We start from the raw sequence: 23,501 nt of genomic DNA, 5'->3' as shown, positions 1-23,501 counted from the left end.
AATGATGCAAACTCCTTTGACCTCAATAATTTCTGGCACAGCATCATGGCCTGGCACAGTTAGCTAGAAATTGCTTGGCGTACCACGTTCGGTGCAGGCACCCAGCAGATTCACTATGTTCAGGTGGCCACCAAGATGGCTGAGGATTTTAAGCTCCGACAACAAGGCCTCTTTCTCCGTCGCACGGGCATTCGCTGGGGAACACACAAGGATATAATTCAACATTATAAGCCGTTGAGCTCTGTGATGTTTCAGTCAAATAGATTAGATCTCATTCCAAAAGACTAACGTCACCACTTGCTGCCATGAACAAAATGTAACACTCCCGCAAATATATGTACTTCTTCTTCTTCTTATTATTTTTGCGCATGGCAGCTTGGCTGCCGGGTAGCTATCATTTTGGCCCTTCCGAACTGATATATGCATCATGGCCCAGATAGCTTTAGTAGCACACACTCGAGTATTGTAAAGACCAAGGATTTCAGGTCACAAGTAAAGGATCGTGGCACCGTCAATGGTTTCGTCCTTCTTCGTGCTCATCAGGACGATACACCACATAATCGTTTACCTGTGACCATGCACAACCTAGTCGGCTTAAATACTGTGCTTAAGTATTTCTTTTTCAATTTTATTATTTTTATTTTTTGGTATACCTTGTCGAGGCTCGTATGAGAGCGAACACACAACACACAGCAAGGGGGGCATGAGACAAGTAAGAGGGGTGAGAGTAGGAAGGACAAAACAGTGGGGAACAGCAACAAAGCACAGTCTTAGCTTGGTAAAGCAACAAAGCACAGTTTGTGTCCCAGAGCAGCTAAAACGTCAGCGTCATGTCACATCTAGGGTCAGTGTGCTCCCTTCATTTCATTTATTTTTCCTGACTGCAAACTTCCTAATTGGTGATAAGCAGGGCAGAGACAATGTGTTTGCGTTGCAGACGACGCTTGTTGCTAAGTCGTGCAGCAAGTGCTGTGATGGGACTCGATTTGTGGCTGTGCCCTGCTGCCTCGTCAAGTTAGGTGGTTCGATTACACTGAACAACAAAAATTTTTTACTGGAGATGTGTAAAGTGATTTAGACTAATTTGGGTACGCTGATTTCAAAAATCATAACCGTTTTGCTGTATCACGTCAGGATTTTCAGGAACAGAAATATTCCCATTGCCTAGAAGTCAGGATTTCAATGAAATTTACAAAAATTCATTTATTCATTTATTTCATCATGAATGCTTCAAAATTATAGAAATTACAGAAAAACTCCACTAGAATGTAATTAAAAATGCTTTAGGCATTTGGCTTTGCATTTGTGCTGCTCTGTGTCAGTTTCACGATGCAGGAACCAGCAGAAATCGCCCATCATGTTCGGGTTGTGCCGCCCTTGGTAACGCGTCTCCATGAGTGAAATCTCTTGGTGGAATCGCTCGCCGTGCTCGTCCGAGACTGCTCCCAAGTTGTCAGGGAAGAAGTTCAGGTGCTGGTGTAGGAAATGGATTTTCAGGGACATCCTGGAGCCAAGTTTCCTGAAGGACTCCAGCAGCTGCTGCACTATTTCTTCATAGTTGTCCGCGCGCTCGTTCCCCAAGAAGTTGTCCGTCACAGCTTTGAAGCTCCTGCACGCTGCCAGCTCTTTGGGGTTTAGAGTTGTTGGAAAAGTTTCGTCCTTCATAATCTGTCGGATTTGCGGTCCAACAAAGACACCAGCCTTGATCTTGGCCTCCGACAAGGTGTTGCCAAACTTTTCCTTGAGGTATAAAAACCCACGCCCATTCAGATCCATTGCCCGTACAAAACTTTTCATCAAGCTGAGCTTTATGTGGAGTGGTGGAAGGAAAACCTTGGCTGGGTCGACAAGGGCGACATGCTTCACGTTGTGTCGACCAGGTACATGCTCTTTTCGCTCTTCCCAATCTTTCTTCGTCCAGTGATTCTTGTCGTCTCTGCTATCCCAGAGACAAAGGAAGCACATGTATTTAGTGTAGCCTGACTGCAGCCCTAACAACAGCACCACCACTTTCAAGTCTCCGCAGATGTGCCAGTTGAAGTCATTGTACTTGATGGAATCAAGCAGCTGCCGCATAGTCTCATAGGTCTCTGTCATGCCGAACGCGTGAGCCAGTGGGACTGATGGTTTCTCGTTGCCATTGTGGAGCAAAACAGCCTTCAAGCTGTTCTTCCCCGAGTCGATGAAGGGGCGCCAGTCTGCAGGATCGTGATCACACCCAAGTTCTTTCAACAGACCGTTGATGTCACTGCAGAATGTCATCGTGTCTTCCATCTCAAAGAACTCAGCCATGTCTCTGTGACGTGCTCTGAACAAGGATATCTTGGTGTTAGGTTCAAGTAGATTCCACTGCTGCAGCCTTGATCCAAGCAGGTCTGCCTTCGCCTTTGACAGCGAGAGATCTCTTACAAGATCATTTAAGTCTCCCTGGTTCAGAAGGTGTGATTCTTGAGTGTCGGGTTCAAAAGGTTCATCATCACCATCCTCTTCACCACTGCTTACAGCTATGTTCTGATCAGCTGGAGGTGTTGGAACGGGGTTCTCGTCATGAGGCACAGGTTTACGAGCAGAGACGCAGTCAGCGTACTTGATGTGACCTTTATTCTTCTTGTTGAAGCCGGCGATGCTTGTGCAGCAGAAATAACAATCCGATCATGATGATTCATGATTCAGAATCATCATGATGATTCTGCGGCTCACGCCATATCATGGGCACCGCAAATGGCATGCTCGAGCGCTTGCCCACCAACCACTGAGTCAAGGTTGTGTGACAGCTTGTGCAGCAGATGTGTGGTGCCCAGCTCTGTTCTTGGTCCCCCACCTTACACCCGAAGTAGTGAAAGTAGGCGGCCTTCATTTTCACTGCTGTAGATATACTTCGCTGTTGATCTTTTTTGGTATACCGACCACAGACATAACAGAAGTTGTCAGGATGATTAGTACAGGAACGCCTACTCATCTTTATCTGAAAGAAAGAAATATAACACAAGTTAACAACAATTGTACGAAATAGACATGTTAAAGACATATGTAAATTTCATTGAAATCCTGACTTCTAGGCAATGGGAATATTTCTGTTCCTGAAAATCCTGACGTGATACAGCAAAACGGTTATGATTTTTGAAATCAGCGTACCCAAATTAGTCTTAATAACTTTACACATCTCCAGTAAAAAAAAATTTTTGAAATTTGTTGTTCAGTGTTATATATGTGTGTGCATATATTGTTACGAATTCTGAACCGCCTTGCGTGCGATCGGCCGCGTAACTCCAATGGCAGCCGCGTCGCCCACCAGACGGAGAATTCAGTCGTGACCCTCCTTGGAACTACCGCCAGGAGCCAGTCACGGGTGGGGGTTTAACCTCACCACAACCAAGTCCGCATTCTACCCGCGCGAAATAGGGTAAATCGCCGAATGTTGATGTACCTAAATACCCGTGCGGGTAACCTACCGAGGGGTTGCACCGCGCCGCAGGTCGGCTTAGGATACGAACCGCTTAAGCGGTTCGTTCCGTGCTACAGGGATAACCGAGCGGTGTTATCGCCGACCTCGATGGTTCAGTGATTCTTCTTTACTCGGGTGTTCAAACCCCACTACCAATTATTCCAAGAAGTAAGATGGCACTTTCAAACAGGGAAAGGACGCAATGAACGGGATACATTCAAACAAAGCACATTTATTTATATAGCACGTATGTACAGCCAAGGCAGTCATGCAATATACAGAAAAAGCATGGAAACAAAGGCAATACCACCGAATATGCTTATAGTGTACAGTCACTTAAACAGGTTCTACTTACGGACACGGCGCCACATCATTCACACAGAACAAAAGAAATGACCCCCTCATAGGCAAGGGGGTAGACGGGGTTCGTAAACCTTTATGGCCGTGGGCCGTGGATGACTGAATGGGCCCACGAGACTGACGCTGGTTACCTGCACCCTCGTGGTGCGACGGTCGGCGAGCTCTCTCCGGCACTCTCCTCTCGTGTGCGCAGGCTTGCGCGCCCGAGCTGGCAAAGCGGCGCCTCCCGTCCGTGTCCCAAGAAAAGAAGAAGCCCGAGCTCACGAACTAGCTGCTCGAAGGAGGAGAACCACCATGAACTGAACTGAACACGAGCTGCGAGCTCGACGAGCTCCGCCCCTTCGCTCCTCCCCGTTTTCTGCTCCGCCTCCCTTCGACAAGCTTCTCGAAAAGGGGTGTGCCCTCACTCCGACCGTCTCACGCCCCGTATCCACCAATCGCGAGCGAGCTCCTCGCCGCTTCTTGTGCCAGCCTTGGCGGCGCAAAAACGACAGGAAAACTCGCGCGTCATCCCAGTTCTTTTCACTGGGCCTTCGCTCGACGTTTTCAGACGGTTTTTGCGGTGGAAAGGGTCGTAGCGTGCTCTGTTGGGCCAAAATAACGATAGCGAAAGAAAAACGACTATCTCAAAGGGTCGCAGCCCGGTGAACACGAAGAAACCCCTTTAAACAACGGGGGGGGGGGGGGGAGCTATCTGCACATAAACTTAGCATCATAACTGAGCTGGGGACCTTTATGGTGTATTGCGAATTTCCACAGCCGTAACACTACCCCCTCCCTTTTTTACAGACTCATCCCGAGTCGTCGAATTTTCGTATGCCATCATGTGTAAGTTCTCCCCTAGTACGATTTACCTTCGGATCCCTGAGTGCGACATTCAGTGTATTCGTGTCCCCAAAATAAATAACCTACGGGCTGAGTAACTAACTATACAAACTCACTCAAACAGACAACTTAACTACATTGCCGGCATTAAGACTCACATGCTGGGGGCGCAAAACAAATTTACAATTACAACTTAACCTTACAAGTTTTACACTACACCATGGCCTAGGATCTATGGACTCTGCGGAAAAAGAAGCAAAAGTCACAAGCAGGGAGTCAGGCTGCTTAAGCGCAGTCCAAGGCCCCCCCCCCTTTTAAATGAGCGCAGTGAACGACAAACGGTGCACGGGCTGCCGGTGCAGTCCCGTGTTGCAGCTGTCATTAGGGCAGTCCCTGCTGCACGCGGATGATCCTGGCGCACATGGTCATGAACAAGGGGGGGGGGGGGTAGAATGCAAAACAGAACGGGGGCTGGTGGGCATGGGCCAAGGCAAAGGCAGGCAGAAAAGGCGTGGCATGGCAAGGCCGTTGTAGCAAACAGCCGGCAGATGAAGTGACCGACACGGGCCTTGAAGCAAAAACAGCTGCAGACGATCGACCGGCACAGGCCTTGCAGCAACAGCCAGCAGCTGACGTGGCCGGCACAGGCCTCGTAGCAAAAACAGCCGGCAGATGAAGTGGCCGGCACAGGCCTTGCAGTAAACACAGCCGGCAAATGAAATTGGCCAGCCCCTTGCCTTGTTCAATGGAGGTTGGTGGAGGGAGTGCGGTGGCGCTGGCCACTCGGAAGGTGGGCTCGGACCTACCCTACTGTCTCCCTCCCAACCTATCGCCTTTTCCTGTCTCTGTTCATACCCACCCCCTTAATTTGCAAAACCCAATTTAGCCCCAACTTATTTTTTTGTTTTTATTTTTATTTTCACTTCCCTTCTATAATTTCGTCTCCGAACCCCCTTTATTGTCTTTGGCAGGCTAACCTATCATCATCCTCGCCTACTCCCAACCCCTACGTTCCCTTCCTGGAGGGGAATAAGGGAGAGCTGGCGTCCTGTGTCGAGGCCCAATGAAGCCTCAGAATGGCCTCCTCAGACTTCAGCGATCTTAACCCAAAGTGGGTCCAGCAGCCCACAACAAGAGCGAAGGGATGGATGGTTGGTGCGGAGGGGTACACTTCCTATCTACCCTACCATTATTAACTTTAAACTACCCCGGGGCTTTCCAAAGCGCCTCTCGCTTAAACTATCGGTTCTAACAACCAAGATTCCCGTCGCCTGTGTTGGTGTCCTCTCAAATTTCGGGCCATGCCCCCCCCCAATTTTCCTCCCGTTCCCTCACACGGTCTCATGGCTGGGACGCGTGGCTCCCTTGGCAGGCACTACCCTCTGCCGATTCTCCAGCTATGGCACCCCCGGGCACTACACTGCCTCCGAGCCTACCAGCTCCCTAAACACCGGGGAGTGCCCTCTATGGCTACTACCCTGAAATGCTCACGTGGCAGGCTGGCTTCCCGGGCCCCTTTCCGAGGGTCACCCCTGCCCACGACACTGCCCACGCGGCTAATGGCACCCCGGGCCCCCGCATCATGCGGGCGCACCCGTGCCCACGACACTATCCCGGCCCCCCACGGGCCCTTGGCCTACCGCGGCCGACTAGCCCGGTGGCTGGGGTACCCACTCAGCGATACTCAGCTTTTGCAGCCACGCTCCCAGCCCGTCAACAGGGCTCCTGCACCCCTCCAAAACAGGTTTCGAGCCTACACTCACACCAACAGCAAAACGACTTCCATTTTGTCAATTTAACTAACCCACTAACTCACTTTATCCTGACCCCGGGGTCCCTTGGGCGGGAATCACTCCTCCCCCCAATCACTCATCGCACCATGCATTCTACATTCGCTCCATTCACACAGACCCGCTGGCCTCACTCACTCACCAAGCACACGTTTCCACTTCATTCTTCAACTCTCACATTCCATCGCTGATCACTGCCATTCTGCTCACTAATCCCTCTAACTACCTCGTGCTCCCATGTCAACCCTTAAACTACAGCACATTCCTTTCAATACTACGTAGCTAAGCTACGTCCCCTCTGCACATCCAAAGTCTGTCTCTGTCCTCAAATCCTTTTCCCAAATTCCATCCTAAATCTGACCTAAAATCCCTCTCACTAATCCATTCCACGGGCCCCATGAGGACTTACCCCTGCCCCATGAAACCGGTCTAAATAAGCTAACCCTTCCCCCTAACTTGTGGTATCCTGTGCCCGGCCAAGGGGGTCCTTTCACCCTTTGCCCGGGAATCCTGTTCACCCGAAGCGAGGCTTGCTTTTTTTTTTTTCCTATTCGCGCAGCACCAGCGCGGCAATTCGCAACCTGCGCTCTTCTACGTGACGTCATGGCAGCTGTTCGCATGCCTTGTACCTCGTCCCTCCTGGACGGCACCATCCGGCAGGGATTCACCCTCCTGCCGGATTCCAACCACACGTGCAGCCATGACGTCACCCTGTGCATCAAAAAACAAGCCTCGCGTTTCGAGGGGTTCCCCACACGAACACATGTGCACTGCCCATCAGAGCTTCACACACACGCCCGCGTGGAGAACCCATCCGGTCCGAATCCATTACCCAGCCTAGCTTTTGTCCGTCGCGGGATCGGCAACATCCACCGCGGGCGTTTCCGGACCGGGCTTCACTCCCGCAGGTGCGTACGTGGCGGCCTCGTGCGTACCACAGCACGGACCCCGCGCGCGCTGCCGTGCAAACCCGGCACGGTTCCCAAAATAGCTATGGCCGCTACTCGGCCTTTGTCCTTCACCTGTCGCTGTCGTCGTCGTCTCCATTCCCTCCACGCGCTCAAACTCCCACGTGTCACGAGACTCACACAACTCACCATTACACTCACTCTCAGAGACGCGGCTGCGTGCTCCCGCATGCCCACCGTCATCTCCCTCACACACAGCGACCTCACACACGCTGTTCCTCTTCCACACCGTGCTTCACTCACACATGCTGCTTTATGTGGAAAGGGTCGTAGCATGCTCTGTCGGGCCAAAATAACGATAGCGAAAGAAAAACGGCTATCTCAAAGGGTCGCAGCCCGGTGAACACGAAGAAACCCCTTTAAACAACGGGGGGGGGGGGGCGGGGGACCTATCTGCAGATAAACTTAGCGTCATAACTGAGCTGGGGACCTTTATGGTGTATTGCGAATTTCCACAGCCGTAGCAAAACATATATATATATATATATATATATATATATATATATATATATATATATATATATATATATGTATATATGTATATATGTATATATTGTTGCAAATTCGCGCCCGCCGGCGTGCGAACGGCCACGTAACTCGAATCGCGGCACGTCGCCCACCGGACGGACAATTCTGTCGTGACCCTCTCGGACTAACGCCGGGAGCTAGTCACGGGTGGGCCTTTCGGCCTCACCACAATCGTGCCAATCGGCCCCCCGCGTGGGATAGGGTTGTTCGCCAAATTCGACCTACCTAAGTACCCACGCGGAGGGTAGACCGGGCGATCGCACCTCGCCGCAGGTCGACTCCGGGCACGGGCCACTTAAGCGACCCGTTCCGTACTATCGGGATAACCGAGCGGTGTTATCGTCGGCCTCGACGGTTCCGATTAATTATCGGGCGTATTAAGCCCACTTCCAACCCTTTACGTGAAGCAAGATGGAGATTCAATTAAAGAAAAGACGAAGCGAAACGGGAAAAACAGTTCAACATAATGCACATTTATTCCGCGGCACACCGAGAGCACACATATACAATTACAACAATTATGCAGCTACGGCAAATGCTACAAAAGAAGCACAACAATGCAGATCTACTACCGACTACGCGAGCACACGGCAACACTTAAACAGTTTTACTTTACAGACGGCGCCAACAACACATTTACTCAAAAGCAAAAGAAAAGGGCCACCCTCAAAGACAAGGGGGCAGACAGGGCCTGTGGGCCAATAATTGCGCGGGACCTGAAAGAGCGGTCAGGTCCGCGAGACCGGGTGGATCCTACCCGTGTCTTTGTGATGAGCCGCCAATGTGGTGGCGCGGCGGCGCCCCGACTCCACGCTCCTTCGCGGGTTTCGTTGGCACTGCTTGGAGTGGGGTGGGAACGGGGCCCCCCTTTTCGCACTATCTCAGCGCGGGGGGAAAAAGGGGGGAAATTATTGATGCTCCGGGGAAAGAGGACAGCCGGCTTGCTTGGGTCCCGCGACGAGCGATTCCACTGCGAGCTCGTCGCCGACTGCCGTCTTCCTTGCCTCGGACCCGAGCTATTCGGTCTCTTCCGCCATTCTCCTCAGCCGACTGCAGCAAACCACCTGTACGCCCTCGCCTCCCGACTCACTCCCCGCTCCTCCAAGGCCGACTCTGTGCTCAAACCGACTCGACCGCGCTCCAGGCTTCCCCTCTCTGCAGCTCCCCGACAGACTCCGAACCCCGACAGACTCCGAGCTCCACTCGGCTCTCCGACCTCTCCTGACTGACTCTTCCCAAACTGACTTTCAATTTCGCCCGCACCCGGCGCTTTATAGGCCGGCAGGAGAACCCATATGCAAATTTCTGGATCAGAACGAGCTCGGGGTGGAGCCACGCTCGCCCATTGGACGGAGAAAAAGGGGCGTGAGTCTCCCCTGATCCGAGAATTTGCATGTCCCGATTCTACTCCAATGCGCCTGGAGGAGGGGCCAAACCGCCCCGCGCTTGCTGATTGGACGGATCAGAAGTGGGCGTGTATCATTCCTGATCCGAATTCTCCTCGGAAAGGCCGCACTTTGCACTCGCGGTTCGGCGCGCACCTTGTACGAGTCCATGACAGCCTGACGCTCGGCGTTCATAAGTGGTGCGGGAATGGCCGCAGAAGGAGAGGTGAAGGTGGTGGAGGATTTATTGTGGTGGTTTATGGCCATGGCGATGTTTGGAATGGCGGTGATGCGATGTTTGCGGGAGCGAGTTGTGAAGGTAAAGGTCGTGGCTGTTGGCGTTGTTGCTGTTGTGAAGCGGCGTTGCGGTTGGTGGTTGTTGTGTGATGGCGGTTGAGACGTGGTTGGTTCAAAATAAAGATAGAACAGAAAAACGACTATCTCAAAGGGTCGCAGCCCGAATGAATCACATTTATTCTCTCTAAACAACGGGTTTGGGGCTAACTACACATGTACTTACAGAGATATCTCACCTACGGGACCTGAATGGTGCTTTGCGAATTTCCTCAACCGTAACAATATGTATATATGTATATATATATATATATATATATATATATATATATATATATATATATATATATATATATATATATATGCTGAACCAGTGACCACCAGGATAGGCTGGTTGACTGTCAGGAATAATCTGACCGGCAATGGGAAAGACCATGGATGGCTGGGAAAGACCGGCATTACTTTCAATGCACGAAGACATTTTGAAGATAATGACACCAGCTGGGATGTTGCCCGGGTTAACAAGGTCCCATGATTTCAAGGATAATGACTAGGAAATGGACACTGACAATGAGTTGAGCTTTTTGGATCGATCGACGAACAGAAGTACTTGTGAAAGTTGTCATCGTCAGTTTAGGAGGTATCGAGGACAAAGTATTCACCAATGCAAGACAAGATGTGGTGAGTCTCTGAACCGTTTATTGTTAGCTACCAATAGTCAATCGGGGTATGACGGTAACTTGGATGAAAATCATAATGTTAACCAAAAGCTATCAGAGATTCAGGAAGAGAGAGTCTTGCATAAATTAGAATGTCAGCCGGTAATTAACTGGCCTGAAATGACTGATGCGTATGATCGGACAAACTTTGATGAAGACGCTACAAGAAATGTAAAGTAACTAATGAGTGGAATTGTAGAACAGAAGTTACGAACATATGAAAATACTGTGCGTGCAATGGCTGTGGAGTGTTTTGGTGCTAAGGGTGATAATCATCATCAACATCAGAAGCGACTACCCAGTAGAAGGATACTTCATCTACAACAACTTCGCAAGCAGGTAAGAGAGTTACGCAAGCAATTACGTTCAGCATCTGACCATGAGAAGGAGTGGATAAAAGATTTGAGTGAGAAGGTGCATACAGAAATTCTCGGAATTCAGAGGAACGGGAGAAAATGCACGAGAAGGCAAGAGAGGAAACTTGCAAGACAGAAATTCATGCGTGATCTCTACAAGGCTACTAAAGCCTAACTTGAGCCAGAGTGCAAGGTGGAATTGACCTGCTCAAAAGAGGAATTAAAATCAGCATCTTCATGTCACGTACTCAACTCTTTCAAATGACGATTTTGACACATAGCACAGAGCTATCCTCCCTCCTCTGTCACCTCCGGAACCACCGAAAGAGTCCTTCGGTGATAAAGTGACATCTTTACAAGGAGTTGAAAGATGTTATTCAAACGATGAGGAACACTTCATCTTCAGGCCAAAATGGATTACCCTAAAAGATGGACAAGAAATGTCCTCGGTTGCTCAGGGTAATCTGGAGACTCATGCCAGTGGTGTGGAGGAACATCAAGATCCCAATAAAACGGAGAGTAGCAGAAGGCGTATAAATACCCAAATCAAAGACTCCAGATGAACATAGGATAACATAACAGGTTTCTGTCCTCCAATTTCATGACTCAATGTGGAAACAAAAATGTTTTTTGTGTTCCTGCTAAGCCATTAGAGAGGCATCTTCACAACAACGGTTACTTGGATGTTCATAAAGGGGCTATGTGGCCATCAAGGTGGATGGAAGCACATTTCCACAGGGGAGGGGGGGGGGAGACAAGGATGCCAAGATGTGCCAAAATAATCGAGCAGCTATATGGTTGGATCGAGCCAATGCTTATGGATCGGTACCCCACACGGTCATTGGAAATGCGTTGAGATGGGAACATTTACGAGATTGTAGTGGGCTTGAGATCCAAGGATCCTGAGTTCAAATCCCACTCGGCTGTTGAATTAATACCAGGTGAGGTTGACTCTGTCATCCTTCCAAGGTTGGCAAAATGAGTGCCAGCTTGCTGGTATCCTGTGTTCAGAGTGGCGACCCGTCCAGGATTGTGCCCAATAGCCCAGGAGACTGCTTAGGCAGCACAGAGTGTGGTACCCAACGGATGGATGGATGGATTTACCAGATTCACTTGTAACACTCATGGACAACTATTGTGCAGACCTGTTTGCGAGATTTTCTGTTAGGGACTGGTCTTCAGATTGGCAGGGATTCTCAGTCGGGATCTTCATGGACTGTACAGCTTCTCCAATTCTGTTTGTAACTACGCTACTTTCAAACTTCTAAATGACTTCTTAAAAGTTACACAAGACAGACAGTACAAGCTGAGGAAACGTGATATACGAATTCCTGTCTTAAAGAAGTATATTGACAATATTACGATGTGCGCAGCATCTGAATCCGATGCCCAGCTAATCCTGAATCAGGTGAATGACTTCATGATTTGGAGTAAGATGAGAATAAAGCCTGCCAAATCAAGATCGCTTGTGATGAGGAGGGGCAAAGTGAGATGGCAGGAACATTTTCAGGTTCCCGTCAGCAAATCCCCGGTGTTTGAAACAAACCGGTGAAATTTTTGGGGAGCATCATTATCGGAGATTTGAATGACAATCAAGTTTAGTTTATGAGGACATGGAAGTGTTTCTGCAGCATTGGCTTGGGAAGTTAGACAAGTCTGTTCTGACCGGTGTCATGAAGTGCTGGATTTACCAGCATGTCATCGTGCCAAAGCTACAGTGGCAACTAATGATATGTGACATGTCCCTTTCTCATGTGGGGCAGATTCAACCTTACCAGAATCATCTGAACCTCATCTTCTTGGTTTTGATATCTCCCCTAACCTTAGTTGGGATAACTACATTTATAGTATTGTAGAGTTCTTCCAAGCGAGTTGGTTGTCTTTATCGAGCACAGAGGTATTTCCCCCTGATGCTGTCTTGTACCTGTATAAGACAACTATACCTGCCCTCATGGAGTACTGTTGCCATATTTTGGGCTGGAGCTCCAGCTTGCCATTTATCCTTATTTGATAGGCTCCAGAAACACATAATTTAACTGGTTGGTGGAGAGAAGGGTTCAACTCTTCAACCACTGTCTCACCGTAGGTATGTTTCCACTCTTAGTTTGTTCTACAGATGTTTTCATGGCAAACGTTCCGCTGGCCTTTCTAACTTGGTTCCTCCTGTACGAGTATTTGGATGCAAGACTCAACTTGCCATCTCTGCACATCCGTACACTATTGCCGATCCAAAGTGTAGAATGAAATGCTATGCAAATAGTTTTTTTTAGCCCTTGTACTGCCTCGCTTTGGACATTGCTACCTGTAACATGCTTCCCATTACCCTATGGTCCACACCGCAGGAAGAGGAATATCAATTCCTACTTCTTATATCCTCAAAGTTCCATCCTATTTCACCAGACTTTTTTTTAGTTGAACTGGCTTTATTTATTGTCTTGTATTTAGCGATGGTTCCTCACCCTGGTGAGGATTGGCATTGCAACCACCTCGCTTGTGTCGTTTGGTATTTTGGTAATTCTATTTCTGTGTTTTGGATGTTTTCTTCTCCGTTACTCTTTCTTTTATTTGTTTTGATTTAACTTTACAAAACTTCCTGTCGCCTCTGACCTCAAGTGACTTTATGCCTTGTTTGGAGTGATTTCAATTTTGAAAAAATACGACTGCCTCTCCTGAAGCTCATCTGGATCAGGAACAACAGTCACTCAACCCCCCTGCGGACCTCCTTAGACCCTGAATTTTTTTGATGCCATGAACAAACTTAGATACGTCATGGGTGATGAAGGTTGTGGTCAAGATTCATTGAAGTTATGTATGTAGTTTTGGAGAAGAGAGCAAATACCTATTTTGGGGGGCTCAAAACCCTCCTGTAGACCCCTTTAATGAGTGCAGATTTTTATGCGGTCGATACACTTTGGTACATCACGGGTGATGAAGGTTGTGGTCAAGTTTCGTCAAAATTGTGTCTGTAGTTTTGGAGAAGAGAGCAAATACCTATTTGGGGGGGGGGAGGAGTTTAACCCCCCCTCCCCCGTACACCCTCTTAATAAGCGCAGATTTTGATGTGGTCAATAAACCTTCGTTTGGCTTCAGATATGAAGTTTGTGGCCAAGTTTCATCAAAATCATGTGTTTGCTTCGAGCGATAATGACTGAAGTGTTTATGGACTGACTGACTCACTAACTCACTCACCGACGGACACTGCTCAACCGCATGAGCTCACCTGACAAGTCCAGGTGAGCTAAAAATTCTGAACGAATTACAAATTTCTGCCCAAATCACTTTCAGTTGAACATCAGGACTGGTTCGCCAGTTCATGAAACCCACAAGAAGGTGGAAGTAATTTGGGCCATTAAAGATGGCATGGTAGGATACTCAATTCTCAGCTGATTACATTTAACCGAAGGAGAAAATTAACTAACCCACTCTCACTTCAAAGTGAAGCTTACCATTACAATGCACAGAAAAAGAAAAGTATGGCACTGCAGAAGTGAATTAGAGAGTCAATCAATGATTACAGTGAAACAACTCAGAGAAAGACAGGAGAGTGAAGATGAGGGCTGGCAGGATAGGTGCACTCCCCTCTAAGCGGTCCAGCCTGGGTTTGAATCTGCACCCAGCTATAAACTGTCATCCTGGTGTTTCACATGCAGGGAGATCCATCAATGTGTGTGCCGCATCTCGGATGGACATTAACCTGGGTGTCCCGTCTGTTAGCATTAGCTGGCATTGCATTGGGATCATCCCATGAAGTGGATGTTAAAAATCCCACATGGCCTTTGGGAAGAGTAGATGAGTGATCACCAGCACCCTGGCAAAAGTCCAAATTCCTGCTCTAACCTAGAGGGGAAACTGCATCAGCAGCACAGCCTTGTAGCCAGCAAATTATGCTACCCACAGAACGTTTATCGGATGGGATTCAATTACGAATTCAGCCCTCCAGTTTCACAATTGCTGCCAGCACGGTTTGTGCCGCTGATGCCATGCCCCCTGTAGGTTTGAGCATAACTTTGTTCAAGGTGCCAGTGATAACTCAGCTATTCTTCATGAAAGACACCATGGCATTTTTATCTCGCCTGTTTGAAGAACAGAGAGCTATAGCGATACCCCCGGCGTGAGCGTGAGCGTCAGCATCAGCGTGAACGTGAAAATGTTAAAGTTTTTGGTGCAAGTTATTTAGAAGCTTGCCATTCATTTAATATGTGTACTAGGATGCTGATATTTGGCATGGAGGTTCCTTTGGGGTATATTATTGTAGTGAAGTTTAAATAAAAAAATAATTTCAAATTTTTGAAATTTTTGACCTGTTTTGAACTTCACTTTTTTGTAGCACATCAACATTAAAGTTTTTGTTGCAAGTTATTTAGAAGCTTGCCATTCATTTAATATGTGTACGAGGATGCTGATATTTGGCATGGAGGTTCCTTTGGGGTATATTATTGTAGTGAAGTTTAAATAAAAAAATAATTTCAAATTTTTGAAATTTTTGACCTGTTTTGAACTTCACTTTTTTGTAGCACATCAACATTAAAGTTTTTGTTGCAAGTTATTTAGAAGCTTGCCATTCATTTAATATGTGTACTAGGATGCTGATATTTGGCATAGAGGTTCCTTTGGGGTATATTATTGATGTAGTAAAGTTGAAATAAAAAAATTAATTTCAATTTTTTTTAATTTTTGACAAATGTTAAAGTTTTTAGTGCAAGTTATTTAGAAGCTTGCCATTCATTTAATATGTGTACTAGGATGCCGATATTTGGCGTGGAGGTTCCTTTGGGGGTATATTATTGATGGAATGAAGTTGAAATTAAAAAATAATTTCAAATTTAAAATTTTTTTGACAAATGTTAAAGTTTTTGGTGCAAGTTATTTAGAAGCTTGCCATTCATTTAATATGTGTACGAGGATGCTGATATTTGGCATGGAGGTTCCTTTGGGGTATACTATTGATGTAGTGAAGTTGAAATAAAATAAAAAAAATTCAAATTTGAAAAAATTTTGACCTGTTTTGATCTTAACTTTTTTGTAGCGCATCAACGTTAAAGTTTTTTTTCCTTTCTAATGTTTTTATCTACCACACTATTTTTTTACTGATTACAATATACAAATACATATATTGCTTTAAAATTATTTGGATCAGACTTCACTGCAATGCTTTATAAAAAAATATTATTAGACTAGTCTTTTAAAAATGATAAATGTATAAACAGGCGAGCATTGGGTGGCTTTGACACCAACTCTCTGGTTTAACATCCAGCAAGTGATTCCAACAGATGCACTTTGTATCGCACTGCCCAACCTGAAAAGCACCAATTTGACAACTTATATTCATTGTGGGAATCGAGCCTAAATTAGAAAGCCCAGAGGCAATAGTGCGCTATCTTTACATCATTCTTTCAAACAATGAAGATGTTTTGATTAATAAGAAGGTTACCTGTATTGAGACCATCGACACACGGATAAAGCCATAATTTAAAGTTGTTGTTTTTTTTCACCATATAGACCAATAGAGTGAGTGCAAATCAGCCACTCACGTTTGAGCATCTTCACCGCAACCCTGCCAAAATGGTCTCCGGTTTGCATTCCTCCCATCGCTTGTGCAACAACAACACGGCCAAATTCTCCCGCTCCAATTGTGCGGCCTGGAAAAACAAAACACCATCACATTCATCTTCATTCACGACCACACCGGTACGGCAGCTCGCAACTCACTGCAACATCTTCCCTGAGCTGAACCCCAATAAACACTTGAAGAACTCCACAAGAGAAGTTCACTCAAAGGTGATCACAACGCAACGACCACTTCTTAATATACTCCACTTAAATACATTGAATCACAATCCATTATTTTGTTTATCCAAACTATTATCCAAACTACAGTTTGCCATACTTGACAAGCTACTTAGACAGCTGTACACAAATACATTGAACCAAAAAAAAAATCAAAATAAAAGCATCAATAGAAAACATAACAAACAAGTAGAGGTACATTCAAAGTACACTGCCGCCATGCCAAATAAATAAATAAACAAATAACAAATCCTCCAGCACACGACATTGCTGGGACCTGGCGATGCCGCCGTGCAGCACATGGAGACAGAATTGGGAGGCAGCGGTATCCAATAATTGATTAATTGCATAATTAAAATAAATAAGTAATAATCGTAAAATAATTAATTTCTAAATCAATTGGATAATCGCATACCTAAACCACAACCGTTTCATCCCAATCTGTAACTTTTTGAAAATTAAGTAATTAATCGAAAAAATTAAATAACTAATTGATTAAGTGATTTATCAATAAATCAAAAATACCCTTTATAGCCAAATCAATTGTTCACCATCGTGTCCAAATATCAGCTTCCTGGCTCAAAAGGTGTCTGAGATATTGCCCAGATGATAAATAAAATAAATAAGTGAATTAATAAATCGATAATAAGTAAGTAAATCAATTGATTGATGAATCAAAAAAATAAATAATTTAAAACACCATTTTTGCTACAGCACTTGTTCACTTATTGTGCCCAAATTTCAGCTTCCTAACTCAAAGGATGGCTGAGATATCACCCGGAAAAACCTACAAACATGAATATACAAGAAAACAAACAAACAAACAAACATGGAAACAAGAAAACAAACAAACAAACAAACAAACAAACAAATGGAGTGAAAACTGAGTACGCCCTTCCGGCACGCATCATCACCAGGCGGCACCGGGCGATGACATTGTGCAGTGTCTGGTAATGGAATAGGGAGGGACGGTGTACAACAGTAATATTACATGGGGCATTCAAAGGGTTCCACAAACGAGACACTCCCAATAGTCCAGGAAATGGCAATAAAAGGTTAATGCGGCAGAAATAAAAGATTCTTTATGTTAATATGTCTCCTTACATGTTGAAAATATGATTTTTAAAGGTTCGTGTGTCATGGATTATTGTGTGCATCTCATTCATATCACTCGTTGAACATCTCATGTAATGATGCCGAAGCAAATATTGAAAGGATTAATCTTTCCTTGAGAGTTTTTCCCCAAGTCTTTCCTTAAAATAAGCAGAACTATTCAAAGCTGATGGAAGGCCTTTGTTCTAGCTCAATGGAGTGCTGCTCCCGTTGGTTGTTAATCTTCATTTGCAGATTTCAGAAAGTGGAACAGAGTCCTCCCAGGTCCACCATTGCGGTAAAGGATCACGTTTCAAGGACGTAGTTGGTCCACGGAACGTTCTACTTTTCCGTGCATCCCCCGTGCCTCATGCGCAGAATATGCTTTGCAGTGGAGGAGTTTCTCCTTCTCCTCTTTGTTCCAGTTCATCGATTTCGACTCGTGGTTCTTGTTGGATTGGGAGCGGGCGGAATCTCTTCAGCTTTTTCCTTTGGTACAGAACTGTCTCATCGTGAGGTTGACATTGTCTTCTGGTTACAGCCTGCCAGACCATGGCTTTACAATGAGGGCCCCCGGCTGCTCATCAGGGCTCTCCCCTATGGGCTGGCATTCCCACTTCGCATTTGCCTCTCCCGGATTCAGTGGAACTTAAAGTTCTCAACATTATTGGAATCTGTCATGATGAGCCTGAAGCACAAGGCCTGTTGATTTCACGTAGCACACAAATCAGTGGTCTGTCCTCTCGTCTGGCTCTCGATGCTCTCTCAGCCCTCTGACCCTCCCCGGCATCTCCAGGATACGTGAGTTCCTTCAGTAACCCCCTCCTGGTTAGACTTCCATAATCCAACGTGATCACCCATCTCCACTCCTTTGTTTCTCCTTTCTGCTGTACATAAATCTGTCCTCCAGAGGTTGTTCTATCTCACACTTCCATCCAGGGCTTCGAGCAAGTGGTGCATGACCATCCCATGTCATCCTCCATCGCTACCCACCATCTTTTCTACCCCCCCCCTTAACCCCCTGACTTGCAAGTTACTGTTTCCTCCCCTCCTCTCTCCTCTTTTCCTGTTCCTTTATTCCCTTACTACTGGTCCCACTGTCATCTGGCCTTTTACCGTCTGTGTTTGTTTCCCCACCACCTCACTTTTCCATGAGCCTATATTTTGCGGACAAAAATGTAATTATGTTGGATGAAAGCTCAAAATGAAAAAAGCACCAAATCAAAAGATACTTATAAATAATTTCATATGCAGCCTGGGGCTGTTGGTTGCATCATTGCTGGCAGCACAGCTGTGACACTGATGCAGTGCCCCATTTCCAGTAAGCTGGTACTCATTTTGCTGACATCAGAAACATGACAGGCTGAGTCAACCCACCTGGTGTTATTTAACTGCACGACAGGGTCTCAAACTCAAGACCCTAAGATCTTAGGCTAGCCACCTTAACCGTTGAGCCAACACCAGATGATAAATCAATAGAACCCTAACCCTAACCCGAAGGTCAGGTCAGGTATGGGAGCATGCGCCAGAGCAGCGTGTCACTGCGTCCACTTTCCCCCGGTGCTCCAGGGGCCTCCATCTGGCCATCCCCCAGGCAGATGCCTGTCCATCCCAATCTCCTTGAGATGCCGATCAACCTGCTGCAACCACGAGGCATGTGGTCAGCCCATTGGTCTCCTCCACTCACGAGGCTCCCTCGCTGAGAGAATCTGGTGAGCAGGATCAGTGTCAGGAAAACGAGCCACATGTCCATAGAGCCGCAGCTGATGCTCATGGACCATGCAGGTAACAAATCTCATTTTACTCTCTCCCAGCAACCGCTCGTTGGACACAAAGTCTGACCAGCGATAGCCAAGGGATTCTCCGAAGAAACCTGGTACCAAAGGAATTAAGTCTCTGTCTCAGATCCTTGGTCAGCGTCCAAGTCTCACATCCATAGAGCAAGACTGGAAGCACCAAGGACCTGAAGACTCAAACTTTCATCCTCCCGCAGAGGTACCGGCAGTGCCACACCCCATTATCCAGTGAATCCATGACTCCCCAGGCCCGACCCAGACGTCTATTGACCTCTGACTCACAGCCAGCAGAGACATGAATATCACTACTGAGGTAAGTGAATCTCTCCACGACCTCAACATCCTCACCACAAACAGGCACAGACAGGACAGCAGCATCCAAGATGTCATTGAAAGCCTGGATCTTAGTTTTGACCCAAGAAACCCATAATCCCAGCGGCTCCGACTCCTCATTTAGCACCTCGAGGGCCCTCAAAAGGATATCTAAAGTCTCAGCAAAGATGACTGCATCATCTGCAAAATCAAGGTCCGAGGTCTTGACATTCCCAAACGATGCACCGCAACTTGATCTCTCTGACATCCTCCCTAACCCTCACCCTAACCTTAACCAAAAGATAAAAGATTAGAATAATTGTTGCACCAAAATATATCTTTAAAACATAAAGGACATTTCCTTTTTCATACTCTGATTCCATAAAACTTTCAAGTGCATTTGCCTTCTACCAAATGTGGTCAAGCCAGCTCATCATCGTTACCTGGGAAATCCCGCCCACCCCTCTCTCCCCGATCACTTACAAGGTGTGTACATATTCAAAGCACGAGGATAAACATCTCGTTTTAATTTCTCTTTCCTCCTTTGCCTGTCCTTTCCACACCAACATTTTAATGGGGACTCAACTCTAACCACCCCCTTCTTTTACTGTATTATAATTGGATATTTTTTTCAATATGAAGTCGAGGCTCATGGAAGAGCAAGACCACAGAACGGACCAGAACATAACAGAAGGAGAACAAAGTGGAATGGTGGGAAACACACAAACAGTTAGGTAGAGAGAGACAACACATGGACACTTGGATGGGGGAATAATGGTATCAAAGTGAGGGGAAGGAAGATACAGGTGGTGGAGCAAGCTGCAAATAAACTCAAACACAGCAATAAGAGGAAGGGAAAACCAGAAATAAAACAGAAATGGAACTCCAAAGAGTGTGAGGAAGAGGGGAGAAAACACAATAACCAAGAAAGAAGGGATGGGCTTGGGGAGGGTTAATGAGGTTAGAAAAGACCATGAGTGTGAATGGGGGATGACCTTTAAAATAATAACTTTAAACTAAGAGAGAGAAAAAAAAAACACTTGAAAACGTCCAAAACTTTGACGAGAGAAATAACAAAAGGAAATTGTAGGACCATCGGCCATCCATTAGTGCTGCATGTGACAACAGATTGAATATTTTATTGAACAGTCACCTAAACGACAGATGGAAAGTACAAAGCACTGACAGGAACAGACAGGTCACAAGTAAAAAGTTAGGTGGCACTCCAGATGACACACCAAATGCAAGCTGTTCCCGTTTCAGCTCCCACTTGTTGCTGTAGGGGAGTAGGGCCGGGTTGATATAGCTGTATCGCTCACCGTCTGACCTTTCCACGTCCACAATCCTCCAACGAACCTCAAATTGAGGTCGCTGGGAAAAAAAAAAAATCAAGCCATTGTTAATTGTGCCACCCTCACAAACATTCCAACCTCGAGCTCAACAAAGTTTGATCCCATTGAAGACACAACTCTAATATCTGTTAAAGTTTGCAGTTGTCAATTTCACGAGGTTCCCCAAAGATGATGCAGAACATTGTTCTTAACTTCTCATTCACAAGAACACAATTATTTACACATTCATCAAATTATAACTCACTCGGACAGGTAAAGGGAATATGTAGCAGATAGTACTCGTCACTCAAACCCTGTGAATGGTCAGGTTAATGAAGAAGCCATCCAAGGCCAGCTGTTTCACCCTTTGAAAATCATCAGCTTGGAGATGCTTCTCTATTACTCTTCCCAAAAATCTTTTGCTTACATAACAAGGGAAAAATAAATAAATAAATAAAATGTCATAGCCCCCGTTGTTTTAGTAATTTTGCTGTCGGAGTTAAAGGGCTCACCCACATTTATTCACATCAAAAATGTCCGTCAGTCTACCAGTTGGCCATCTTTGATCAGATCGCAAAATAAAGTTAGGTGCAAGTGTACGTCAGCATGCAATGTCCTTGTGCCACGTTTGAACAAGATCTGTAAATGCATGTCCGAGAAATGGTTGAGGACGTGTTCGACACCAGGTGTTTTTGAAACGAAAATGGCCGCCAGTCAACCAGTCAGCCATCTTTGATCGCATCGTGAAACAAAATGATGTGCATATGTATAACCATCGTGTGTTGTCTTTGTGCCAAGTACAAATAAAATCGGTCTCTACATGTCCGAGATATGGTTGTGGACACACACACACACACACCTATGGAGTTATTGGCCTCATGGTGTTTACCTCTTGCCTGCAGGCTGCTGGCAGCACTGCGTGACTCCACATCCCGATATACTGTACACTTTACAGCAGCCTTAGGTGGCCTCAAAATGGACGTCAAGGCCAACATATGGAAGCTTTGTACCTTACCCAGATTCTGAAGTACCTACACCCAAAATTGGGGCCTCTGGGTGCTACAGTTCAGCCGTGAAAGAATAACGTGCAAACACACACACAAATGCACAAAAGCACAAACAAACACGTCGACATGTTGAGTACAAAATAAAACTTCAAACATTCCTGAAACTGTTCCATATTCCATGAGAAAGTTGGGTATGCTTGTTGTGTTCAATAGATAAAATGGTTAACCATTTAAGGGAAACGTATACTACTTCATACCACCACATTAAATGGTTCAGAACGTCATTACCCCTTGCACGCAAAGTGAAAAGCAGGGTTGAGCAATTGGTTGACTTTGTCTGTCTGTCTGCCTGTCTGTCTGTCTTTCTGACTGTCTGTCTTTGATCGACGAACTACTTCGTAACAATTTCATTCCACATTTTGAACACTGTAGAACATGAAGTGGAACAGGAAGCTGCAGCTTATCAGTACTTTGGCTCTGAATTTGTTAAATTGTACAGATCTCGTCCCGAGTGCGCGTGCACAGAGACTCAGAGAGGAGTGAAATAATCTTTTTCGTCTGTCTGCCTGTCTGGCAGTAAAATGAGATTGAAAATCTTTCCAAACAGGAAACTGACTGTTTTTAGGGACATCATAAAGGACACAAACAACAGGCACAAAGAACTAATGTCATGTGTTAAATGAGGTGGTGTAAACAACATCAACAGTAAACTTCTGAATTATTTTTTTTCTACAACCTTTAAAATCTTTATTTTATTTCAGTCAAATTATATACTGGACCATTATAGAAATTGCATTGTTAGCCCTTTCAAAAAACCATTAGTTTAGCAGTATTTGGAAAATGTTCATGCCATCTCATGCCCTGAGGGCTGAGTAACTATGAGAATCAGTAGGTGTGCCATCTCATGCCCTGAGGGCTGAGTAACTATGAGAATCAGTAGGTGTGCCATCTCATGCCCTGAGGGCAGAGTAACTATGAGAATCAGCATGTGTGCCATCTCATGCCCTGAGGACAGAGTAACTATGAGAATTAGCATGTGTGCCATCTCATGCCCTGAGGACAGAGTAACTATGAGAATCAGCAGGTATGCCATCTCATGCCCTGAGGGCAGAGTAACTATGAGAATCAGCATGTGTGCCATCTCATTCCCTGAGGGCAGAGTAACTATGATAATCAGCATGTTTGCCCTCTCATGCCCTGAGGACAGAGTAACTATGAGAATCAGCATGTGTGCCATCTCATGCCCTGAGGGCAGAGTAACTATGAGAATCAGCAGGTATGCCATCTCATGCCCTGAGGGCAGAGTAACTATGAGAATCAGCATGTGTGCCATCTCATTCCCTGAGGGCAGAGTAACTATGATAATCAGCATGTTTGCCCTCTCATGCCCTGAGGACAGAGTAACTATGAGAATCAGTAGGTGTGCCATCTCATGCCCTGAGGGCAGAGTAACTATGAGAATCAGCATGTGTGCCATCTCATGCCCTGAGGGCAGAGTAACTATGA

At 46.1% G+C, this 23,501-nt stretch overlaps 1 protein-coding gene across 8 annotated transcripts in view; it reads right to left on the bottom strand.

Moving 5' to 3' along the window:
- LOC147010992 (mast/stem cell growth factor receptor Kit-like) overlaps nucleotides 1-23,501 on the bottom strand; it is a 116,938-nt gene that overhangs the window by 46,371 nt on the left and 47,066 nt on the right. For all 8 annotated transcript variants that reach the window (XR_015052580.1, XR_015052579.1, XR_015052581.1 and 5 more), the window contains exons 8-10: nucleotides 20,896-21,028; nucleotides 16,202-16,309; nucleotides 84-194 (exon numbers count right to left, since the gene is read on the bottom strand). Coding sequence is in view for 4 of the 8 variants with exons in the window: in XM_085860531.1 (XP_085716657.1) it covers nucleotides 84-194; nucleotides 16,202-16,309; nucleotides 20,896-21,028 (352 nt within the window). In the remaining 4 variants the exon portion in view is untranslated. The remainder of the gene's footprint in view (nucleotides 1-83; nucleotides 195-16,201; nucleotides 16,310-20,895; nucleotides 21,029-23,501) is intronic.

Source organism: Eptatretus burgeri, chromosome 16 (assembly GCF_056783735.1).
Source record: "Eptatretus burgeri isolate ZD-2024b chromosome 16, Ebu_testis_v1, whole genome shotgun sequence".
NCBI lineage: Eukaryota > Metazoa > Chordata > Myxini > Myxiniformes > Myxinidae > Eptatretus > Eptatretus burgeri.
Note: the sequence above shows the minus strand (reverse complement) of the source record. Positions and strands in the feature narration are given on the sequence as shown.